Here is a 24,114-nt window from a genome sequence, read left to right as displayed (position 1 = left end):
AGAATGTTCTCCACTTAACTTTTACATTTTTTACTTCTTTTTTTTTTTTTTTTTTTTTTTTTAATGCATACATTAATTGTACAGCCAAAACAAAACGTTAAATTTAACATGAAACTGTGCCCGAAATACAAAATCCACCAAGTGTAGCCAAGATGTAAGATGTATTTAGATAAAATGACCTCTGTATAGAACTCTTTTTTTTTTTTTTTTTTTTTTTTTCCAGTCAGTCACAGTCAGGATCATGAGTCATTTCCATGCATCAAGCATCAGTAAACAGTGCAACTCCCTGTTAGACACGACTAATGCACTTGTTATAAACTCTTTTTTTTAAATGTTTTTTTATGTTTTTTTTATGTTGAACAAAAAAAAAAAAAAACTTCTTTTTCATTAAGTGCTATAGAAGTAGAAAAATAGTTCTCATGTTTAGTGTGAGTACGTGTGTGACAGTCTGAAGTTCTGAATAACGGGCGGTTTTGGGGTGGACAGCCTGTTCCTCCGCACACTTCCTCAAAGCACCGGAGCGCCACGAGAAGTTGACGAACTTTACTCCGCCGTGCATTTATTGTCCCACCTTTGAAACTTTGACTTGAGATAATATTTAACAGCAAAGCCAGCGGTAGGTTTAGAGGTCTCCGCGGTGCGCGGCTGAGCGGGGGTCTGTGGAGCTGTGATTCTGGTGAACCACAAAACAAAACAAAACAAAACCAAAAAAAAAAAAAAAAAAAAAGACAAACAATGGTTGGTGGTGCTTTTTTTTTTTTTTTTTTTTTTTTTTTTTTTGCAAATACTCACATGTCGATGTTATGTTGGTTTTTTTTTCTGACTTTTTGTGTGTTCAACCCTCGAGCAGGTTTCCATCGCCAAGGTGCTCCTCGGAGTTTTTGGAGTCGCGGTCGTCGTCGTCTTGATAGCGGTGCCCACGGCCATATATCTGAAAGGTGAGTGTTCGCTTTTTACGTGATTCGCGTGCTGCCAATAAATGCATCAGCCGCGGTCCGTTACACGCACATTACGCCCGCGTCATTGTGCTCTTCGAAATGCTGACAGGAAATGTGGAACAATTCAACTCTGAGATTTTTTATTTATTTAAAAGGAAAATTGTTTTATTATTATTATTATTATTATTATTATTATTTTAATATTCCACTTATGACATAACTCATCTTGGGTGGAGGATTGTAAAGTAGTCCCTCTGACACCACACTGACGTGGATTTAAATTGCTCCACACTATGATCGTTTCTATTATTGCCTCCAGCCAGGACATATTCCAGCTGTCATCGTCAGTTCCAGCCTTTACAGCACTTATCTTCTTTTATGATGATGATCATGCTGTGTGTAGGATATGATATCCGCAACATGTGACCTCTGACTCCCTGCCAGGTTCTAGCTTTCTTTCTAACATGTTTTTTTTTTTTCTTCTTCTTCTTCTTCTTCTTTCAGAGGACCAGGGGGGGGACAATAACCAGATATCTTTCACCCTAGAGGATGTCTTCAACAGTTCCATGAAACCACAGTCCTACAACTTGATATGGATCTCAGGTGGGAGGCGGATTATCATCACAGATGAGATGAGTGATAGTGGGGTGGAGGGAGATGTTTGATGACATTGACTTCAGCCGGCTAAACTGTAAATGCGTCACCGAGGATGCTTTATTATCTATCAGCTGCAATATTCTGCTCTGTTCTGGTTACTGATTCACTTAGATTAATCCCCTCATTCCAGTGTCATGCACACGTGTGTACATGACACTGGAATTTTTTTTTTTCTTCATATTTAGCTGGTTAATCATTATAATATGAACACAAATGCTTAGGTAATGCAAGACTCATGATATATAGGATATATGTGTTCAGGATGTATAATGAATCCATGCCGCTTTAAAGGTCCCATATTTTACATGTCTGATGTTTTATTTGATGTGTTGATATCTATAAGAAGATATATTTGTGGTTTTAAGTACCAAAAAAAAAAAAATAAAATGTAGTTTTACATCTTTTCTCTCGGGCTTCTCTCTGGTGCTGTAGCAACATGTCAGTGACTGACTGTTTTTTGAGTGATCAAATAAAAATTTGGCAGATTTCAGGTAAAGACTCAGAGAAGCCAAACCCTGCAAGGTTGGATGGTGGGTCCAGGTGGGCTGGGCTTGGTGACTGTTTTGTTGTGACATCACAAAGTTACACAAGTCCTGATGGCTCGTTTTAAGGTTCACTTTCTGAATACAGGCTGTGTGCATTTCTCAATATGGGAGTCACAGTGGGTTTTTTATGATTAGTTAATGGATAATTATCAGAAGCGCTTTGGTAATTTACTCCTGGCTTTAGTGCCCATTGTGTTTTGAAATATGCTTCCTTTTGGAAGGTAAAATTTGGTCTCAGAATTTTATTATATAATATATTAATATAATATAAAAAATATGGGACCTTTAGTTGTGAGCATCAGGGATTCACGACACATCCTGCATTAAAATCATCATGCATTAAGAACATGTGTTTTGCACCCTTATTGGTGCTTTTTCAGCGATGTCTTTAGGGATTGACATCATTGTAAATATTTGTACATTCATTTTGCTGATTCTTCCACTACAGATCATGAGTATCTCCATAAGTCCCAAGGCTCAGTCTACCTCCACAACGTGCTCACAGGAGAGTCCGGAGAGTTCTTGAGCAAAGACAAGTTCGTAAGTCAGTCCCCTCGTGTGTTTCTCTAGTGTGAGCGATATAAGTCAGCGTGAAAACTCCGTATACATCCAAACAGACGTGGTGTTGCCTGACAGGTTCTTGAAGAGCTGTCTGTGAAAAACCTATGCTCTTTTCCAACGCAGAGCGAAAAGAATGCCTATGATTACCAACTGTCTGCAGACCACAAATATGTGGCTTTCATGAGCAACCATTCCAAGGTACATTCAACTTTTATTCACGTTAATCTGATGCATATTTAAAGCTGCTGAGTGTTCGCATAACAACCTTGCTTTGTTTTTGTCCCATTAGCTGTGGAGGCATTCATTTACAGCTTCCTATTCACTTTATGACCGGGAATTAGAGTGAGTACCCCTAACTATGAATTTTCATTTTTGTATCTTTAAAAAGTTAAAAGGGCAGTTAAATATTCACACTTATGATAATGCAGGACATTCCTATCGAGGGCATCAGCCTAATGGCTTCTGTTTGCAAAGCAGGGGAATTTTATATATGCATTTATTTCATTGTGTTCATTTTAAAATAAAATGCTAAGATGGCGGTTTTAGAGGTGGCTGCAGACTCGCTATAGCTGTGCAAATCCCTGAGGTATTTCTTCATTTTGTTTCAGCAAATTTTTCACACCCTCTGACATTCCTGATGAGGTCCAGTACTTTGCCTGGGCTCCCCAAGGGAACAAGCTGGTAAGCCTGGACAGACTAATGATTGCTTATATGTACATAACTCTGAGTGGCGCTTGCGCTTTGAAGTGGGTGACGGATGAGGTGATCGAGCACAACCTTTCCCGAGCACCTCCCAAAGGCTTCGACATGGGTGAAAACAAACCTTTTCTGAACTTGTGTATTTGTGTTTCCAGGCCTTTGTTTGGGAAAATAATGTGTACATAAAGACAAGCCCCAGGTCCCCACCACAGCAGGTCACGTTCAATGGAGAGGACGGTCAGATTTTTAATGGGATCCCAGACTGGGTGTATGAAGGTAAGTAAAAAGGCGGAGTATAGGCAGCTTTTCAGCTCATAGGGTGGATTTTTTTTTTTCTTAAGATGTGGTCACGATGTGTGGATTGCATGTACACCTGCGAAGATCTGATCTCCGGATGTGGTCTAGCTGATCTGATTGACTTCTGCTCCCAGTGCATTACACCTGCATTAACATCCCTTGTCCAGATACAGATAGTAATTTAATGTCAGGTGTAAATGGGGTATAAATCAACTATACCAACTATGCGGAAGAAAGACAGTAGTTTGATGATAATGTGTGTCACTACTTAATAGATACTTTTGTACTGTATAAAGTAACAATGGGTGAACTTTTACTTCAGTTCAGCTTGCTCTTCTACTCAACTCTGCTCAGATGGTTTCATTTGAGGCTGAAAGACATAATTATTATAATTATCCCATATTTAATTATTAATCAAATCCATTAATCAAATCCAGACCCCTAAGATTTATCTTGAGGCCCTTTGGAGGGGCACGACCCCCAGATTAGGAAGCACTGGACTTAACCCAATGAACAACAATGAAAAAATAATCACCTAATTATTATTATGAGGTATATGTAGCTGGTAATGCCTTTGTACATTTACTGAAGTGGGATCTTGAATCTAAGACTTTTACTTTGGATGGAAAATCTTTACCTTGTTAAACTGAGTGCTTCCTCCACCACTGGTGAATACTGAGAAAGCAGGAATTTAGAATTTCAGAACCCCCCCCCCCCCCTGTTCGCTTGAAAGTAACATCTGCATCATTGTGGTAGAATCAAACAAAGTCGGAGCCAGCTCTGAAGCCTTAGGAATGTTTTTTGTGAAATCATTCACTAAGACAAATCAGTGTTGTTAAAGCGCTGAATAGTTGCCCAGTAGAGGACTGGTGGAATTCCTCAGCTGCAGTGAAAACACGAAGCGATGTTTTCATGCAGCTACACACATGTCCCGCAGCTCACAGGACCATGAGTACATGCGTTTTTCAGCACGGCAGCAGCAGCAGGAACTGAACTTCTAACCCCGACCCAGTAGAATTACGCCCTGAATGCTAAATCACAGTTTTTCCCGCTTCCAGAGGAGATGTTCTCATCCAGTCAGGGCCTCTGGTGGTCACCTGGAGGGAAGTACGTGGCTTATGCTGAGTTCAATGACACAGAGGTCCACACTATAGAGTACTCCTGGTACGGCGACAACCAGTACCCCAGCACTGTTTCCATTGCGTATCCAAAGGTGAGACATCAGCTTGTCCTGGGATCATTGCATTGTTGTATGTTAACCTCATAGTCACTATTACCTTGTGTATTTTACCTTCTTTTCTTGTGCAGCCAGGAACTCCCAACCCCGTTGTGAAACTGTTTGTTGTGGACACTGACAACATAACAAAAATTACTGAGGTTGTCGTTCCAGCTCCACTCAGTTCGAGGTAATGCAGCAGTTACTGGTATGTGGATCTGTTATGCAAGACAGTGTCTTTTTGAGAGAAGCTGGCCACCCAGACACAGAAGCCTGCAACCCATCATTTTTATTGGGATAGCCTGCAGCTGCATTTTGATACATAATGTTGTCCTCGCCCGATATGTTCCCAGGCAGCCTTGCATACCTGCTTATTGAATACACTGTTGCGATGAGATAGGCGAAGGTAAGACAGATGTATTTTTTCCACTCCGTGCCTTCAGTTTTTTTTGTGTTTTTTTCTCGCCCTCAGTGAGCACTACTTGGCCACTGTTACTTGGGTGACAGATGACCGTATCGCTGTCCAGTGGCTGAAGAGAGTACAAAACCACCTCATCCTTCAGATCTACAGCCTTAGTGGATCCAGATGGAGTCCTGCTGCGGTAAAAGATGACATTATGAACAACTGCTTACAAATGGCTAAAAATGCATTTCAGAGTCCAACCAAAGCTACTATAAGATACTTATAGGCTTCAGCAGCCTCCTAAGTGAAATTCCTGCCATCCACCCACCCCGACCCTCCCGCCTCTTGTGTCTCTATACACTAATCTTCTCATCTAACGTCCTCCTTTGCTTGCATCATAATTAAGTCACTAGAGGTTACAGCAAGAAAACGTGATAACCTGAAACCACCTCTTTAGCTAATTTAAAACCATTGTCTATAAAGCTTTGTGCAACATTTCAGTGTCACGTTGTAGCAGCCTTGCCACTCATAAAACTCTCATGTTGGCTTAAGAGTTGTTGCAACATCTTGTTGTGTTTAATCTCATAAGGCTGGTGTGCTGATGTAAAATGTAGCCTAGTACAACAATAAACACTAATTACCTATCTTTTTACAGCATCAGGAGGTGACCAGTTCCACAGGCTGGATTGGACGGGTATGTCTAGTACAATGTTCAAGCATAACTTTCTAATCAAAGGACCAAAACCAACTGAATGTATCCAAAGCTATTATTGTCATAAACAACATAAACTATAGTTTATTTTGACCCAATTCCACATATAGTATCCCGCTGCCAAAAATACAGTCTAGATTACCGAATGATAAACAATAGGCAATTGAAAATAGTACTATTTCCTCCTGTTTGAGTAGCATTTGTATCTGATCTGTATCTGTATTTCCTAAAGCTAGAAATTACTGGGCCTTTTATAAAAAAAAATAAAACCATATATTCTGCCCTTTTTTAAAAGATTTACAACCATTTAAGAATCAATGAGCTCAGGGCTGAGAGACATTGTTGGTCTTGATTTTTCACTTGTTGATGGTGAAAAAAATATAGATTAACGGCAGCCATATCCTTAAAAAAAAAAAAAAAAAGAAGAAGTTAACTGCACTGACAAAAGGCATTTTGCACTATATATTGATATTTTCTTTTCTTCCTAGTTCTCTCCACCAGAACCTGTTTTTGCTGCAGACAAGAACAGTTATTACCTGTTGATGAGCGATGGCAAAGGGTACAAGCACATCCATCATGTAGATGGGGTAGGTAGCAGCATGATTACTGCGGTGTTTTAAGTTCAGCAGCCATATCTTACCTTAAAGCACAATACCCTTCAGGAAGAGTTTACTTTAACATGTCACCATCCACACACATTGTGTTCTGCCTCGTTCATGCAGGGAGGAGTTACACAAATCACCACTGGAGAATGGGAAGTCATTAACATCCTGAAAGTCACTGCAGATAGCATGTAAGTCGGAAATATCTGTTGCACCAACTGCATAGAGCGGCGCACACATGCACGAGAGCCGACATGCACACAAGGCCTCTTTCATGCAAAACATGCACTGGTGTTCGAATTGTGTCGCAGATTTATGATGCTTATGCTGACTCATTCATGCCAATTATTCCACAGATATTATTCAAGTAATGAAGAGGGGGGTCGGCCAGGAGGAAGGAATGTTTACAAGTAAGACTTTTACAGTTTTTTGCTTATTTGTTAGCATCATTTTTTAAGCGAAAAGTATTTCGTCAGACTTACAGTTTGGGTGTTTGTGTGTCTCAGGTGGACCAAAGAAAAGATCATGTGTCTGACTTGTGGGTTACATGGAGAAAAATGTCAATATAACTCAGCCTACTTCAGCCACAATGGCTCCTTCTATCGTATGAGCTGCAGTGGTGAGTTATTCTTTCTTTTTTTTCCAACTTTACCCTCCGGTTCCTTCAATACACAACTGCCTGTATAAAATAATACTAATGTCATTTGTACTCAAAGGTCCTGGCGTTCCTTACCATTCCATCGTGGACAACAGGGATAATAAAGGTAAGCTACAAATTCCGAATTGCGTCTGAAATAAAATGAAGGAGCAGAAAACATTTACTCTAATGATTTCTGTGTTTTTACTCTCGCAGAGCTGAAAGCTTTGGAGGACAATAACGCATTTAGCAACCTGATATCTGGCATCCAAATGCCCACCATGCGTCGTGGCACCATCAAAGTTGCCGGTTACAGTAAGTGAATTCAGCGACATATTTCTGTACTTTGCTTAAATAGGATTTTGAATTCAGGGCTTTTACTTGTAATAAAATACTTTTTGTTTATTTAAAAATAAGTACTAAGGATGATTAATTCATATCTTTCTATGACAGATCTCTGGTACCAGATGTTTTTGCCTCCAGGCTTCGATGAATCCAAGAAGTACCCTTTGCTAATAGATGTGTAAGAATTCATATTAAAAGATTTAAAAAAAAGCAATAAAATAAAATTATAAAAGTGAAAATTTCAAAGCTTTTCACAGGAGGGCTCTGAAGTGATACCAAGTTTGCCCAACTTTTCAGGTACGCAGGTCCCTGCAGCCAGAAAGCAGACTACATCTACAGGGTGAGCTGGGCCACTTACCTGGCCAGCACTGAGAAAATCATTGTAGCCAGCTTTGATGGGAGAGGAAGCGGTTACCAGGGCGACAAGATAATGCATGAAATCTACAGACGTCTGGGAACCTATGAGGTGGAAGATCAGATAACAGCAGCCAAGTAAGGAAAAACAGCTTCACCCTTTCTCGAGGAAAGCTTGTTAAAACTGGATCTTGCTTGTTTCACTGGTTGAAATGCTCCCAGGTATACACGGGAAATGTCATGAGGATCATCACGCGTCCTCTGCTGATCAAGTTTAGATCCTTGTCATATTCTGCCATCATCTAAATAATTGTCTTTGCTTGTTTGTTTTGATTTTTAGGGAATTCATCAAGATGGGCTTCATTGACAAAGACAGAGTTGCTATTTGGGGCTGGGTAAGTAGATTCATAGTTCAGAGGGCAATAAATGGCTCCAGGAGTAAGTTAATGTTTCACCTTGCTGTGAGGGAGCTTGTCTTTACTTAGGACAGGAGATGAGCTGCATTAATGAGCTGTTTATCTTCCACAGTCTTACGGTGGATATGTAACATCAATGGTCTTGGGATCTGGCAGTGGAGTTTTCAAATGTGGAATGGCAGTGGCTCCAGTTTCCAAATGGAAATATTATGGTATTTTTTATTTATTTATTTTTTTTTTGACAACCTTTCCAGACCTAGTCCACTCACTTTGACACACAATATGTGCAATTACCTGTCTGTTTGTTTTAGATTCCATCTACACTGAGCGTTACATGATGGAGCCTTCAGAGAACCCTGACGGCTACAATGTAAGTTTCACCCTCAGTGATATCCTGATCACAATGAATTCTCCTCTCTTGTATCTGATGGTCATTATAAGTTATACTATTGCCTGTGGTCACCAATAAACATGCATCTGATTGTGTGCAGAACTCAACAGTAACTGCCAGGGCCAAGAATTTCCATTCAGTGCAGTATCTTCTGATCCATGGAACAGCTGATGGTGAGTTACACGGGGCCTTTATTTATTTATGTGTTTATCTGATACTTTTCTACATATATATTTTATGCAATTTTACCAACAATCCCCATTTGTGAAGATGCCAGAAAATGACATATACAGAATGAAATGATTACTGCTGGTTCTGCTATCAGAAACCCCAAATTAGTCTACAGTCTGTGTGATAGCAAAAAAAAAATTATGGAGGCCCAAATATGGTAAAACTAGGACTTTTTTTCCTGCTTTTTTAAATTATAATTATTAAATTCTGCATTTTTTTAAATCAGATCTGTATTGTACTTACAAAATAAACAACTGTATGTTTGTGTATTTCAACTTTTTAATTATAAACACAGCAAAGACAAGATTTAATTAGTTTTCAAACACATAATAAGTGGAGGAAATAAGCAATGAACACCATTGTCACAATATTAAAATTACTGTGAAATGGAAGTTAGTCTTCAGCTTCAGTAAGGTGACATATTTGTAAACAAATGTTTTGTCAATCTATTTATCTTCAGCTTGATGCCATCATAACATCAAACTATGTAACCAATAATTCAGCCTATGACGTTATGTCTGAAATGTAATGGTTGAACATCTGGTGAATTTGCAGTAGACAGTTAAGATCTGTGGTCAAGTTCTTGGTGATCTTCTCTTCTAGCAGCACCCTCAGACCATAAAGGGCATATTCCATTGACAGCTATGTTAATCTCTTTGTTTCTTTGTTGTGTTTTTTTTTTTTTTTTTAGACAATGTTCATTTCCAGCAGGCAGCTGAGATCTCAGAAGCTCTGGTGGACGAACAGGTAGACTTTGAAGCTATGGTGAGTAATCTGAAAAAACTAAGTGGATTTAAAAAAAATAATAATAATAATAATCCAGTCCATTTTCAATGATATGGACTTCTGTCAGTAAATAATGAATACCTTTTTCCTTCAGTGGTACACGGACAAGGATCATGGGCTCGAGGGCTCAGCCTATAAGCACGTCTACACCCACATGACTCACTTCCTACAGAGGTGCTTTGCCTGAAATCCACTGGATCGCTAACATCTTATTTAAATGTCTCATGTGAATAAAAAACCTTTTTGGGATAAAGACTAATTGTAAATGCAGGCTTGATTATTAATGTTCCCGATGTAAGGAAACAGTCTTATTTAGAGGTTAAAAAATTCTCATTTTGAGCATAAGTGGTCCAGGTCATAATGTCATTCTGTGTCTGTGAAATTTCATCTTGCATATATACGGTCAGAAAAAGCTTCAGCTTCTCTTGAAATTATAACTAAAATAAATGACCTGAAATTTTTACTGACCTGATGAACATATTTATCAGATATAATAATGTGAAAAGTGAAAATGTTCTGTCGAAGTTAAATTGTGCTACATCTAATAGTTTTTAGGTTATTGTATTGAAGGATGTAATGCACCTCAGTGACTTTATACAGTTTTATTAAATTCATGAAACTGTTGACTGTTTGATGTAATGATTGTTTTCTAAAATAATAAAGAATTAAGTAATGAAAATGTTTTTTGTTTGAAATATCACACGCTTTGCCTGATTGTAATGGGATATATAGTTGCATGTCATCAGCATAGAAATTATACGAGAGGTCGTCTTTTCCTAAAAAGAGACTACAGTGGATGTAAATGAGTCTTGGTATGCCAAGCCACCTCAAGGACTTACCCTGAATGCCAGAACTGACTTAGTATTCTGGTATATCTTGAAACTTAAGTGGAATTTGTCCAAAATGTTGTGATATTAAAAATGTTCAAGCTGTGAGAAGACAACTTTTCCAGGATTTTATCTTAGATAAAAATGAGACTGATCAGATATAAGTCAGATTTGTCAGTTGGTCGGCCTAACCACTCTGAAACACCTAAATTATTGAGGTGATGGATTGTCGTTGACAATCTTGGTTTCAAGTGAAATGTCTTGATCACTGTTGGATGAATTGCCATGAAGTTTAGTGCACATACCCACTGTGATCCAGGAGGTGAATCCATCCCCTCACTTCACCTCACCATAAGGTTGGCATTTATAGTTTTGAATGAAAGACGTCAACAATGACTGGATGGATTTCCATTAACTTTACTACATACATTCATATTCCCCTCAGGATGAATTGTAATAACCTTGGTAAGCCCTTGAAAATTTTAGTTTCTGCAATACTCTGGTTCATGACCAAATATTTTCCAAGCTAATGGTATTCCCATCAGCTGTATTTTGTGTTTAATGCCAGTTAGCAAGTGTTAGCATATTAACATGATGTTGGTGAACATGGTAAACTTCATACCTGGTAAACATCAGCATGTTAGCATTGTCATAGTGAGTAGCTTAAAATGCGAATATCAGAATTTAAGAAATGAAAGAAAGAAATACAATATATGAATAAAAACCTGGGCCCGACTCTATCAAATACTTCTTTGAGAAGGTGAGCTGGAATTCTGGGTTCATGGGTGAAAATATATCAGATAAAGAAAGGGGAATGGATTTCAAAATTATGAAAAACTGCAGTGGGTGGGGCTAACACAGAGAGATCATGGGATGGGGAATAAGATTTTATATTTTAAATATAACTGATTAAGAAATGGTTTCATGTCTCACCTCAGGACAATTAACGTCAGTAGGGTTCAGCCTTGACGTTGTGCAGATGCGGCTTTGTTTTTTCTCTGCAAATAAAACATATGGCACTGTAGGTGAGAGTCATATAGCAGCAGCAGTGCATGAACATTTATTTTTATAGAACGTCAATCTTGACAATGGCCCTTGTAAACCTGCGATAACTGCCACCGAGGCAAAAAACAGTCAATATTTCCCATCTTTTGAATTTGATCGGAAAGAATCCACAAATACTGACTCATCTCCTAGATGTGACAAAACACATATAACTTCCCATCATGATGACACGGTAGCACATTAAAGCGTCTCCCCTACTTTCTGTTTAACAGGATGAAATGCGCTTGTTTGATCTTGACACCTAAGTACCAGCTGGCATCACGCATGAATGGCATCTTTCCTTTCATTTGAACAAATGCTCTGGTTGTTCATTCGGCCAATGTGCCGGGGCCGTGTCTAATGGGTTGAGAGTAACAGGTGGATTTGGCAGCGTGGTAAAGTTGGCCCACCTGAGCAGACTCGTCCTCCTCCTCCACCTCTTATGGTTTATAAGGCCCCATGGTAAGAGAGAACAGTTAGATACAGACACCAGCAACAAGCAGAGGAACTACCTCCAACAGAGGAAAAGGAAGAAGAAACGGTGAGCTGTATTTTTTTTTTTTTTTTTTTGCAAAGGTGAAACCACTTATCTTCAGCTTTCTGATCCAATATGAACTTTTTAAAAGCTAAATGTCTGCTGTGTGCTGTTCTGTTGCGTAGGTTATAACCATGAAAAGCATCCACTCCCTGGCTGGCATCCTTCTGGTCCTCGGCTTTGTCCAGGGCAGCTGGCAGGTTCCTCTGCATGAGGCTGATGACAGCTCAAGGTACGGAAATCACATCTAACGTGGTTATGTTTTTGTTCGGGGGATCATAGGTTCTGCTGCTTTAGACTGACAGGCTCACAATTAAGAAATGTGTAAGAAGCCAAATCATCAGAGGCCAAACTGGAGGCACTTTGATCCAAAATGTGCAAAATGAAAAAAATACAAAAAATGAAACCAGTGGATGATTTGTTTGACATCCTCTCATTCACTCATTCTATTATTATTTACAGATTATGATGCTGTAAATGTGGATCATCAAATTTCTATAATACAGAACACGTTGGAAGAAACTGTAGCAAAGCAAAAAAAGGATAATACGTGTGGTGAAACTTTATTTGGAAGATAGAGATGCAGCATGATATTGCCCCAGATAAACATACTAAACATTATTTGTCTCTTTGGTGCATGTAGTTTTTATTTTATTTATCTTATTAGGTCTAATTTCACCTGAAGTAGTGATAAAAAGAAATGTTTTTTTTCTATATTGGGACTAATTCTTTAAAAGAAATTGGAAGCAAAGATGAGCCTACATTAGAGCTACATAAATGCTTACTGGGCTTCACACTTTTATATTTTCATGTTTTCCTTTTTTTTTTTCTTTTTTTTGTACTTTACTTTTCTTCTTCAAAATTGCAATAATTTTCTTTTTATGATATTACAGCTGTAACTGTGAAACCATAAACCTGAACTACTTGTGTAAAAGTAGAAACTATAAATGTGAACATACAGTATGTATGTACACTATGACAGCTATTTGTAGTCCAATTGTGATGGTATATCTATCTATCAAAGTGTCATTACCAAGCTGTGATCTCCCTGCTGTGCTGCAGTTTTGAGGCCGACGATACATTAGCGGAGGAGCCGAGGGAGCTGTCGAACATGAAGAGACACTCAGAGGGAACTTTCTCAAATGACTACAGCAAATACCTGGAAGACAGGAAGGCGCAGGACTTTGTCCGGTGGCTGATGAACAACAAAAGGAGTGGGTCAGTGTGGAATCCATTCAGTACATTTTTGTAAGAATCACACCAGTGGAAGGCTTTGGCTTATTTTTTTTTTAACAGTTCAATTCAAGCTCAGGGTGTTAGAATTAACTTCTAACGGGAATAAACAGCAGCCTGAATCTACTTAAAGTAGAAATAATAGATCTTCTATAATATATCTGACATTATTGTTTATTGTCAGTGCATAAGCAGCCTTTTACTGTGGCAGCTAGAGGAGGTGGACTTAGTTTTAACTACTTTATGGACAGTGAGTTAGTTTAGTCCAGTGGTTTCCAACCTGGGAGTCAGTCCCTCCAAAGGGTCACAAGATAAATCAGAGGAGTCATCAGATGATTAATGAAAGGAAAAAAGTTCTGCTACTAAAGTTTAGACTTTTTTTATTTGTTGTTTGGGCCTTTTTGGAACTCAAAGATATCTGAGACATGACAACAAGGTCCAAATCTACACTGGTTTTATATAAGCTCAAACCCTTTGGTTTAATCTTTACCACTTTACCACTACTACTACCACTACTACTACTACTAATAATAATAATAATAACTTTATTTGTATAGTACCTTCAAATTCATTGGTTTGACAGACATATAAATAGGCAATGGTATTCAAAAGCATGGCCGAGGTGGAGTTACAGACTCGGACGGACTGAGCAAAACCACACACACACACACACACACACACACACACACACGCATATGCAAACACAGAAACAACTTATAATTACAGCTGTCACTATTTCCCTCTTAAATGTGGTGGAGGAGAAGTATAAACTATGTAAACTTCTATGAAAACATAATGGCCTCTGAATTTTAAATCAATATGAAATATCCTGACCTGTGTGTTTTCAGCGCCGCAGAAAAGCGCCACGCGGATGGGACCTTCACCAGTGACGTGAGCTCCTACCTCAAGGACCAGGCAATCAAAGACTTTGTTGCCAGGCTCAAGTCTGGACAAATCAGAAGAGAGTAGGCTGTCCGTCCTTCCTCCTCCTCCCTCCTCCTCCTCCTCCTCCTCCTTCTACAGTACCAAAAAAAACCCTAATGACCTGCCTGCCTGTGTCTGATTCCACCGTGACGAGACAGACAGAGAGATGTTGAGAGGGAAAGAGCTAATCAACAGCTTCTTGTTGCCACTTCACCTTTTTTTTTCCCCCCCTCTCTTTGCTTTGTTTCTTGATGTTTCTTGTGGTTGTGCTAAAATAAATCACCTGAACTTCTCGCACTGCGTTGATTGATGTGTTAACACTGTGTGATGACGGTTATGAGATGATTGACCTCTGACACGGAACACGCAAGAAACAATCACGAAAATCATCATAGCAACGCAACGTCGTCACGAATCACCAAAGGGCCGCCGCGGTTTCCACGTTGTGGGGTTTGCTGACCCTGTTAATGGGCAGTGTTTATATTGTGTGCCTGTGTACATACTCAGATCTGAGAAGGGTGAAGCGTTCAGCAGGAGGCATGTAGATGGAAGCTTCACCAGTGATGTGAACAAGGTGCTTGACTCCATGGCTGCGAAGGAATATTTACTGTGGGTCATGACCTCCAAGCCCTCAGGGGAAAGGTAAAGCTGAGTCACATGACCCACCTGAGGTGTGTTTTTGCTCATCGGGCTCGGCGTGATTGTGATTTTCTTTCTTTTGCAGTAAGAAAAGACAAGTGGACCAATGAGATTCTCTTCGAGGAAGCCCCTCTGTGTGCTGCACACAAAAGCCATATTCAGGAAGGAACAGGAAGCCATACTGCTTTGCATGTTGTAACGTCAACACTATTTAAATTTTTTTTTTTTTTTTTTTTTTTACTTCATTGCCGTATGTGATGCAAAGATACAAAAACGACCACTCTCCTGTAATATTTATAGAGAGAAGAAATGAAATCGAGGGCATATTTTTTCTACAAATTTAAATTATTTTCTATATTTTTAAGGTGAAAACAAGAACACAAAGAAGCGAAATCTCAGGAAGGCGAATGGAAAAACACATGTAGTGTAGTTGGTTTTCATTGTATATTATTAATCCGCTCTGCAAAATAAAGATTTTCATTGTGTGTTTGTGGCATCAGTTTCATTTGCAAATATAAAGATCGTGAATTTCATACAAATGTCTTAGACTGTGTTGATATGTGGTCATAGTATCATTAGTATATTATTATTATTATTATTATGTCATTGTCTTTGATGGCCTACATGTTGTAAAGCTATGGAACGACTTTCCTGCTGTTGAAATGGGAATATTTAAGTGTCAGCACTGTAGTGGAGAGTTAAAGAATAATGTTGGCGTCTATATTTTTCGAACTGTCACCATGGAAAAACTGAAACCAGCAATGTGTTAGTCCATCTCTCAGTACTGCCCCATCCAGTCTGAGACTCAGCCCCAAGCCCGTAGTTTCCTCCTGAAATTTTAAATAGCACAAGTCGCCTCGACTGCTGCAATGCCATGGTGGCAGGCCTCTCTTTATGCTCAGTGAAACCCAGAATGCATCTGGTCTTCGATCAGCCCCAAAGGTCACATCACTCCACTGCTCATCAGCCTACAGTACGCTGGCTAGCCATGGTCGCCCAAATCAAATTCAAGTCACTAATGCCGCCTTCAGAGTGACTCCTGGGTCTGCACCATCTACTTTAACTAAATCAAACAGGTTTTTGCTCCTTTCTTAGCCACAGTGTTCCTCCAAGGAATGTCGTCTGGCATTGCCGTGTCTGCACACAAGGCAATCGCAGACTGTTCGTGTATGTGGTTCACGCTTGGTGGAACAGGCTACTGAAGTACTATCAGAGCAGGAGCGTCCCTCTCTATCTTCAAAAATCTCTTGAAGACTCATCAGAGCACCTCATCTCCTAACACTAACATGCCTAACTAGCACTTACTACGCACTTTCGGTGCACTTACAGTACCTGATCTCCTTGCACTTACTGAATAGATGTAGTACTTAACAGTAATAACACCAAAGTCTTCTACTGCACTGAAGCTTTAGTGATGGCCCTAACTTGTAAGTCAAATTGGATAAAAGCTTCTGCTAAATGAACAAATGTAAATGTTTTTTCCATATTTCATTAACTGTCAACATTGCAGTTCATTGTCACCAAAAACTGCCACACGTACTAAAACAGCCGGTCACTGTAGTTAATGTCACTCAAACAGGAGGAAACAGTGCATTTGTTATGGATTATTTTCAGCAGGGCTTAGCACATAGCTGGTGCTCTAGTGAGTATTTAAAACCACCGAAACCTTGGTCTCTGATTTGCTTTCTGGTCTCCCACATCTCATGGCATCAGGAATCAGAAAAAGCCAAAATTTTCAAAACAGGAAGTGCAGTGGTCTTTACACGTGTATCCTACCTTTTATGACTAGTACAGTCATTTTGACACGGATGGTGGTCTCTCTGGGAGCATCATGGGTCAGAGATCCAGGCATGTTCTGCATCTCAGAGGATAGAGGAGCTTCAGCCTGAGGACAAAGAGTGCACTCTGCTCTCTATCTCCCACGAGGCCAAAGGCATGGAGGCCCTGAGGTCAAAGGTTGAGACCAGGGAGCTGGTACCCAGAGACTGTATTTGCAGAGGGCTACACAATAACTCCGGGGCAGTGCAGGATGGTACAATCATGGTCCTGTAGTAGCATAGAGAGGAAATGAAATGAGTTCAAATGTGCTTGAGGTGCTGCTCACTCGCTGACCTCTGACCTCCGTGGGGATCAATGAAACATCACATCATTTCAGCAGCAGGAGTTTGTTCAACATCTTTATTTATGCTCTCACGCACTCTCTCTCTCATTCTTATGAAACAAATCACAACAACAGATCTGAAACTGATAGTTTTCTATACAGGTGACTTAAATTATTAAACAGAAAGTGTACAGCTATCACTACCAAATTTAAGGCAGAATTCCACACAGAAGTGGTCAAATCATTTGATATTGATATAATTTTGACCCATTATTAGTTTCTCTAATCAACTAAGAACCATCAATTAGACAATGGGAAAAGAACATCTACAACAAAATCCTGCCTTTGACACTGACTTCATGTTAGTAATATATTAGTAACATTTTACATGAATAAAATATACTATGTATTATACATTGTTAAGACTCTTTACCATTATTACATGTTGCCCTTCCCAGAAAAAAGGTATTATTGCATCTCTAGAAGTAACCATGGTCCTGCAGTGAGACGGTCAAGTCTGTTTTAACCGCCATGCAGGTGTATGTGTGTGTTTTTTTTTTCTTTTTTTTTTAAAAACAATTAGCTTCAGATGCTAACACACCAAGGGTCATTTGGAGAGGAGATCACATGTCCATGGATGACACTTACTGACAGGATGACAAAGAGTATGCCGGTGGAAACAAACAACTGGGCTTTCTGTACAGTCACCCTAAAGTTCAGCGTTTGCAAATTTGAGTTTAAAAAAAAAAAAAAGCCAAGGCCAAGTAGCTAGAGATACTGAAAGCTCCCAAACTATGCTGCCATGCTAGCTTGCAATGTCATTTTCCAATATGTTGCTTACTCCCCAAAATGTAAAATTAACCATTTACTGGCTGGGAAATTCTTTACTGGGGGAAGAGACATTCATATGTAAAATACAAATGGAGAAGACTCTGGAGTGATATGAGCTGTCACTGTCACAAAAACATTTAGATATACAGAATATATAAAATGTATATTTAATATTTTCAAAAAAATTTACTAGATTCGCTATATAGCCAACTCTTTTAGATACCACTGAAATAGATTAGTATTGGCAAATATCTACTCTTTAGTTTTTCTATTGTGAGGTGCATCGAGTCAATAGTGACATTAAATACTGCACACAAAATCCACACATCTGCAGTTTGCTGTGGCAGGTTTTTTAAAAGGACAACTCGCAGTTGTTGTTGGAAAAATATAAAAACATACAAAATACAAATAAAGTTGATTTAAAAATTGTTTAAAATTTTTATGTAATTGGCCCATCGACACAGCGGTTACTGTAAGTGTCATATAATTCTGGCTTCCTTCTGTTGCTGGTATCACCAAACATTGATATACATAGAAAAAGAACACAAAATTGTCTTGGTTCCTCGCGTTAATACTGGTTCTAACAAATTTTTCTTTGTTTTACACAACTTGCACACAGACTTACATGACAAAAAACACAGTGTAGCACAGTACAAAGGTGGTTGAGTGTGGCACGGTATAGATTTTTTTTGTTTTTTGATCTACTGATTGACAGCACATTGGCACCGCCAGTATGTGTCATCACAAACTTGTCTCCCTGTCCAAGCTCTTCTCATGCCTCCGCCGCTTGTGTCGCTTTTCGCCGCCACTGGAACAACTACACAGGGAAAAAAAAGATTAAACAAAACTTTCAGAAGACAAAAAATGTAAATGTGCATACACATGGCCAGCCAGTTGATTGCCACTCAGTCCAGATCAAACAGCATGCAGATACAGCATATCGCATAAAGCAGTCTGTGCTAACACCTCAATGTCTTGTGACATTGAAATAACAATAGGGCTCCTTATGAGTGACACATAGTGCTATTAATTTTACAACTTTTACAACATGCTGCAGCACCTCATAAAATGTGTCATTGAAGTAACATGCACACCCAGGCCATGCTGTGTTGTCAGTCCACCAACATCCATTTATTACGAATTTATCTCACTAACTAATAACTTGTAGCACAGACCAGCACCATTTTCATCATGCAGCAATCAGCTGTAAACACACAGGACGAGACTCTCCATGCTGGCAGGGACTGGGAACGACTTACCTTTGGGATATCAGCTTCTGAAAGGTTAGGAAGGGGAGCTTTGGGGGGGATGAAATGAGAGAAGCAGGCAGGAGATACTATGTTAGTCTGCTCTGTGGGAAATCTGCGAGGGCAGCGCTGCTCTTAGATTAACCCTTTCAACTAAACACTCAAGCTCCTCAGTTTCCTGGAAACATAAAACATAAATATTCCATAGCTTTTCGATAATAAACACCTGTCACTGTTTGCTATATAACCATCTTCCCCTTGAAATCGTTTTTTTGACTGAATACAAATACACTTAGGATCAAGAATCAGCATGTATCTGTGAATTTGCTTTTCAAGCCCTCTGACGTTTTACTGGATATCTGAGATTGATGTGGATAAGGACTCTAACCTTTTAGCGCTTGGTTCCTTCTTAGTGCTCTCAGCTGGGCTGACGCTCTTCCACACATTCCCAAAAGATCCTTTTGACATCTCATCGGTGATGTTCACTGTGGCCGGGTCACTCCTTAAAAGACACATCATAGAGAGAGAGAGTGAGACAAAATGTATTTTTGCCCATTCCCATTTCCTGCTTCCTGTGTTATGAGTCGGATATCCAGGTTGGAGCAGCCCCCAGTCTGCATCTCCAATCCAGAGGATGCAAATGGGGGGTGAAAAGTTACAAAAGCTTGGGTGGCTTGATCAATGTCACATGAGCTTCCACAAGCATCAGTGATTGATTAACATGCTATTTATAACATTTACATTAAATACATTTTAGAAGATCAAATTATTGATGATGTGTGACTGAGTTCAATGTCTGAGCTGAATGTTTTTTTTCTGCTTATTATTAGCTGACGCTAACAGAAACAGGGGGTTATCCAGACCCGTCCTGCTTTTGGGACTGTGCATGAGGATGCTTTCTCACAAGAGTTCATCTTCAAAGAAGGAGAGAACATGGGGGAGAACACAGAACCAGAACCTGTTTTAGAAGTGGGGAAAGTGGGAACATGATGTAGAACTGTTCCCTGGCACAGTAGAAGTAATCCTCACTCCTGTTCTGTACCTTTTTTTGTTTTACCTATTTCCACTGCAGATTGCGTGTGATGAGTACGAGGTGGACACTATGACTTGAGCTGGAGAAAACAAGTTCTACATTCAGCCAATGAGATTCGATGGAGGGAAAGTGTGGCGACAGTGTGATGACATCGACTGTATCATCCTGGAGCCACTACCTGCCACATCCTCTGCTCGTCATTTCAGTGCTGTGGCTGAGATCTGGGTCAAACACACAAAGCAGCATCTAAAACACTGGTGTGTGTATGTGTGTGTGTGTGTGTGTGTGTGTGTGTGTGTGTGTGTGTCGTGATTATGTTCTGTGATTATATTTTCTATTGCATTTTGTATATTGTATTTTCAGACCAGACTATTTTAAGCACATGAACTGAACTGAACTGAACTGAACTGAACTGGATGTATTCAGTTCAATGCTGGTGGAAATCCATGATGTTTGAAATCTTTAAAACTGTGTATGGAGAACATTGGCACACACAAAAAAGTGTTTCCTGTTGCTGAGCTCGAAATATTGGTTCAAGAGAAGATGGTTTTGGTGTTCATCTTTCAAGAGTGAGGTAAATATGTGAGGAAATATTAGTTACAGAAGAGGCTCAGAGTCTCTCCCCTGATGTTATAGATCAGGTCTAGGTTCTATATTAACACTGTGAAAGTGTCAAAGTGTTCAGTCCACAGAGAAACGCACACAGCCTGTATTCAGAAACTGAGCCTTAAAATGAGCTGTTAGAACCTCTGTAACTTTGTGATGTCAAAACAAAGCAGTCACCGCTCTCAGCCATGCCGCAAGCCCCGCCCACCTCGACCCACCAACCAACCTTTCAGGGTTTGGTTTCTCTGTGTGTTTACCTTGAATCTGCTATATTTTTATTCAATCACACAGAAAACAGTCAGCCAGTCAGATGAGAGGATCAAATCCTCTCTTCTGATTGGCTGACTGCTGACTGCTACTAGAGCTCCAGAGAGAAGCCTGAGAGAGGAGATGTAAAACTACACTGAGATGGTTTTTGGTTCTTAAAACCACAGCTATATGTTCTTATGGATATCAACGCTTCAGATAAAACACCAGGTAAGTGTACCTTTAAAGACCAAAATGCCTTACTTGTAGTGTCCCTCCAGTGGCACTTGTACAATGCCTTCCTCCTCTGCAATAATACTGTGTTCCTCCTGAAGAGAGAGACAAAAGAAAATCTAAAACACTGCATGGTTAGCAGCTGCAGTGGTGGAAATTTTCAGTTGCCAGAGGTGTCTTTTGATCATCTAGGCTGTGCTCTATTACTGCACCTCTTGTGCCGCATCCTCCAACTTCTTCTTCTTCCACTCCGGCATCAGGTCATCCAGCCAGCTCAGTTCTCTCTTGGTGAAGATGAAGTCCAGCAGCTTACGAATAAACACCAGGGCCAAGACCTGGAGCAGCAAAGACAGATATCAACAGTCATATTCATTACGGACACCAATACACAGTGCATGCATACACATCAAACACACTCAGGTTACCATCATGGGGAAAACAATGGCAGCCTTGGAGGTCTTGATGATCCACAGCAGGGCCAAGCAGGTGAGCTGGATGATGGTGAAGAGGTGCACCTTCCTCAGAGGGACATGGCGAAGGTAGATGAAGTCCGGCTGGTGTTTGGCCGGCATGCCGAACAGCCTCAGACGGTCAAAGAACTACACAGATACAAACAGCCGTCCATTAATAATTCAACCTGAATCTTTTCTGGATTAGTTCTTCTGATAAAACACCAGCAGACTGGATCTGGGCTCACCTGGATGCCTCTGAGTGAGGAAGCCCCCATGTACAGAAAGACTCCGTACAGCACAGGCATGGGGATAAACTGCAGACAGACAGAGTATTAAATTCAAATATTCAGGATCCAGACTAAACATCAATAACATCAACACCATAAGCTGCTGGTTATACCACACCAAGTAAAGCTGTAGCAGGAGGTAAATGTAAAAGTACCCTTTGTTTAATAAACTGAGGAAGGCTGTGTTCTGTTGCATACAAATCCAACATTTCATTTGTAAGAGGGCTGTAGAGTGATCTCACTTTGTTTGTTTTTTAGTAATGTAACAATTTCATCCATATTAATTGTTGTATAATAATGTAATAATGTCTAAATTCTCTTAATTACTTAAATGTAATTTGTGCCATCATTTGAATTTTTCTCTGTTATTTCAAAAGCATAATTTCTGAAGCCTCGTTTTATAGATCCCCCGAAAGGCAATTTTTTTTTTCCAGTTAAATTTTTCTAAGTTTTTTTTTTTTCATCCATCAAAGGAAAAAGAAAAAAAAATTCTGTTTGTCTATCATTCACCTGGAAGGAAACATGAATGCATTTTGCTCTGTTTAGACTGCGGTCGTGGTGCACTTCACCCTCTTGTGGCAAAAGTGAATATTACAAAAACAAAGAAAAGAAAAATCCTGACAAAAACAAACGATGAAAAGAAAATATTATATGGAGGATGGGAGGTTTGGTGTTGTTCTTGGGATTGTTGTCACATTTGAAAAAGAGAAATCAGAAGAATTATCCTGGTAAAAAATAAAAAATAAAAAAAGCCTTTCAGGGCTTCCGTACATTTCAGGGCAGAACACTTAAAATATTATGCAAGTACATAATTCCTACATAAAATATCTGTTGGCAATACAAATTTGACATAAAAATACAGGCTTTACAATACTTTCTTTTAGTTTCTATAAATATATTTTTTCCAGAAACCAAAAAACACCACTCCATCCCATCCTTTAATATAATAATCCCTGGATGTATATTTTGATGTTTTTGCCCTGACCTTCAGCACAGAGGTCATGAAGACAGAGCAGCCCATCAGGGTGAAGATCATGAGGCCGGTGAAGCGCTGCTCTCGGATGCCCAAGAACTTGGGCTGCTCTCCGGGGGCTGAGCACTCTGACTCCAGCTTCAGGCTGTTCACGTGGGAGATGGAGAGCACGGTGGCTGCCACGAACCACGGCAGGCCCATCACTGAGCACACTCCCAGCATTACCCCCACCACAAACAGGTCCAGGTGGTAGCCACAGCCTTTCTACAGGAGCCAGATGAGGGACATTGGGATTTAGATATAGAAGAGCTATTATTAAATGTTTCCTGTCCTGCGTTGGTTTGAAATACCTTCAATTTGTGCTCCTTCCTGTTGATAATGACAGCTGTGATCTGCTGGTCCATGAAGATGAGGATGGTGCAGAGCAGAGCTGGGATGAAGGTGATGATGGTGGTCCACCAGGGGTTGGGCCCCACCGGGTTTATTACCCAGCCACGATCATCCCTCGTCGGCTAAGGGACAAAAGAAGAATGCAAATGATTTAAAGAAACTGAGGAATATGAAATGTTATATCAATATGACAGCTGACACTGAATTAAAATAACATTCTTGTTGTGCATTTATTTCATTTTTGCCTTATGATACCAACTTATTTATTTTCGGGATTTATGCTCATTATCAGTATTTTGGATTGAAGATAAGTATTGTGATGAAGCTCATGTATTATAACATACTTCAACCATTTCATACATTTTCCTGGAATCACTTTTTGTGAATTGGATTCAAAAGTAGTTTCTCTGAATATTCTTAACAGAAACTTGTCTTTTTTTGTCCAGCAATGATTTTAACTATGAGTTTCAGTATAATTGTACCAACATTAACGAGCCCCTGATGAGTATTTAACTAACTAGACTAGTGGTATTATAATTGTATCATTATGTCAAGGTATTATCATTCTTACTGAGTATAGAACCAGGATTGGTATGTATTTCTCTTATTTTATGTATATTATTTATATATATTATATTGTATGTATTGTATTGTATTACATTATATTTTTTAATTGTATTTTTATATTTTATATTATATGCATTTTTGATGCAACTGTCATT

At 39.4% G+C, this 24,114-nt stretch overlaps 3 protein-coding genes across 7 annotated transcripts in view; 2 read left to right on the top strand and 1 right to left on the bottom strand.

Moving 5' to 3' along the window:
* Positions 1 to 417: 417 nt before the first annotated feature.
* LOC139609716 (dipeptidyl peptidase 4-like) lies at positions 418 to 10,471 on the top strand. The gene is made up of 26 exons (XM_071464615.1): positions 418 to 738; positions 851 to 938; positions 1,443 to 1,541; positions 2,589 to 2,680; positions 2,825 to 2,899; positions 2,991 to 3,043; positions 3,310 to 3,382; positions 3,556 to 3,676; positions 4,756 to 4,910; positions 5,006 to 5,103; positions 5,386 to 5,515; positions 5,972 to 6,010; positions 6,517 to 6,615; positions 6,751 to 6,821; positions 6,987 to 7,040; positions 7,137 to 7,249; positions 7,347 to 7,394; positions 7,484 to 7,582; positions 7,721 to 7,790; positions 7,910 to 8,104; positions 8,307 to 8,361; positions 8,495 to 8,594; positions 8,694 to 8,752; positions 8,874 to 8,946; positions 9,696 to 9,769; positions 9,885 to 10,471. The coding sequence occupies exons 1-26, from the start codon at positions 736 to 738 to the stop codon at positions 9,975 to 9,977; spliced, it is 2,229 nt and encodes a 742-aa protein (XP_071320716.1). The 5' UTR covers positions 418 to 735; the 3' UTR covers positions 9,978 to 10,471.
* A 1,574-nt stretch (positions 10,472 to 12,045) lies between these two features.
* On the top strand, positions 12,046 to 15,477 carry LOC139609725 (glucagon-1-like). Its single transcript, XM_071464631.1, has 6 exons — positions 12,046 to 12,202; positions 12,322 to 12,428; positions 13,259 to 13,414; positions 14,278 to 14,394; positions 14,861 to 14,995; positions 15,078 to 15,477. Exons 2-6 carry the CDS (start codon positions 12,331 to 12,333, stop codon positions 15,100 to 15,102), a joined length of 531 nt encoding a protein of 176 aa, XP_071320732.1. The 5' UTR covers positions 12,046 to 12,202; positions 12,322 to 12,330; the 3' UTR covers positions 15,103 to 15,477.
* A 1,678-nt stretch (positions 15,478 to 17,155) lies between these two features.
* The window catches only part of LOC139609714 (sodium-driven chloride bicarbonate exchanger-like), a 48,574-nt gene continuing 41,615 nt past the window's right edge, over positions 17,156 to 24,114 (bottom strand). For 3 of the 5 annotated variants that reach the window (XM_071464610.1, XM_071464608.1, XM_071464609.1), the window contains 8 exons: positions 23,353 to 23,514; positions 23,015 to 23,266; positions 21,988 to 22,056; positions 21,716 to 21,889; positions 21,503 to 21,625; positions 21,321 to 21,385; positions 19,560 to 19,673; positions 17,156 to 18,741 (listed from right to left, as the gene is read on the bottom strand). In XM_071464610.1, the coding sequence (XP_071320711.1) occupies positions 18,666 to 18,741; positions 19,560 to 19,673; positions 21,321 to 21,385; positions 21,503 to 21,625; positions 21,716 to 21,889; positions 21,988 to 22,056; positions 23,015 to 23,266; positions 23,353 to 23,514 (1,035 nt within the window). In that variant the 3' untranslated portion in view covers positions 17,156 to 18,665. Of the gene's footprint in view, positions 18,742 to 19,183; positions 19,222 to 19,559; positions 19,674 to 21,320; positions 21,386 to 21,502; positions 21,626 to 21,715; positions 21,890 to 21,987; positions 22,057 to 23,014; positions 23,267 to 23,352; positions 23,515 to 24,114 lie in introns of all 5 variants that reach the window. The other 2 variants (XM_071464613.1, XM_071464611.1) reach the window with 1 other exon arrangement.

The sequence above is a fragment of the Trachinotus anak genome, unplaced genomic scaffold, assembly GCF_046630095.1.
Source record: "Trachinotus anak isolate AG129_WGS33_773 ecotype Australia unplaced genomic scaffold, CSIRO_AGI_Tana_v1 ptg000026l, whole genome shotgun sequence".
Lineage (NCBI taxonomy): Eukaryota > Metazoa > Chordata > Actinopteri > Carangiformes > Carangidae > Trachinotus > Trachinotus anak.
The sequence above is the reverse complement of the archived record's forward strand: the minus strand, read 5'-3'. Positions and strand labels throughout refer to the sequence as shown.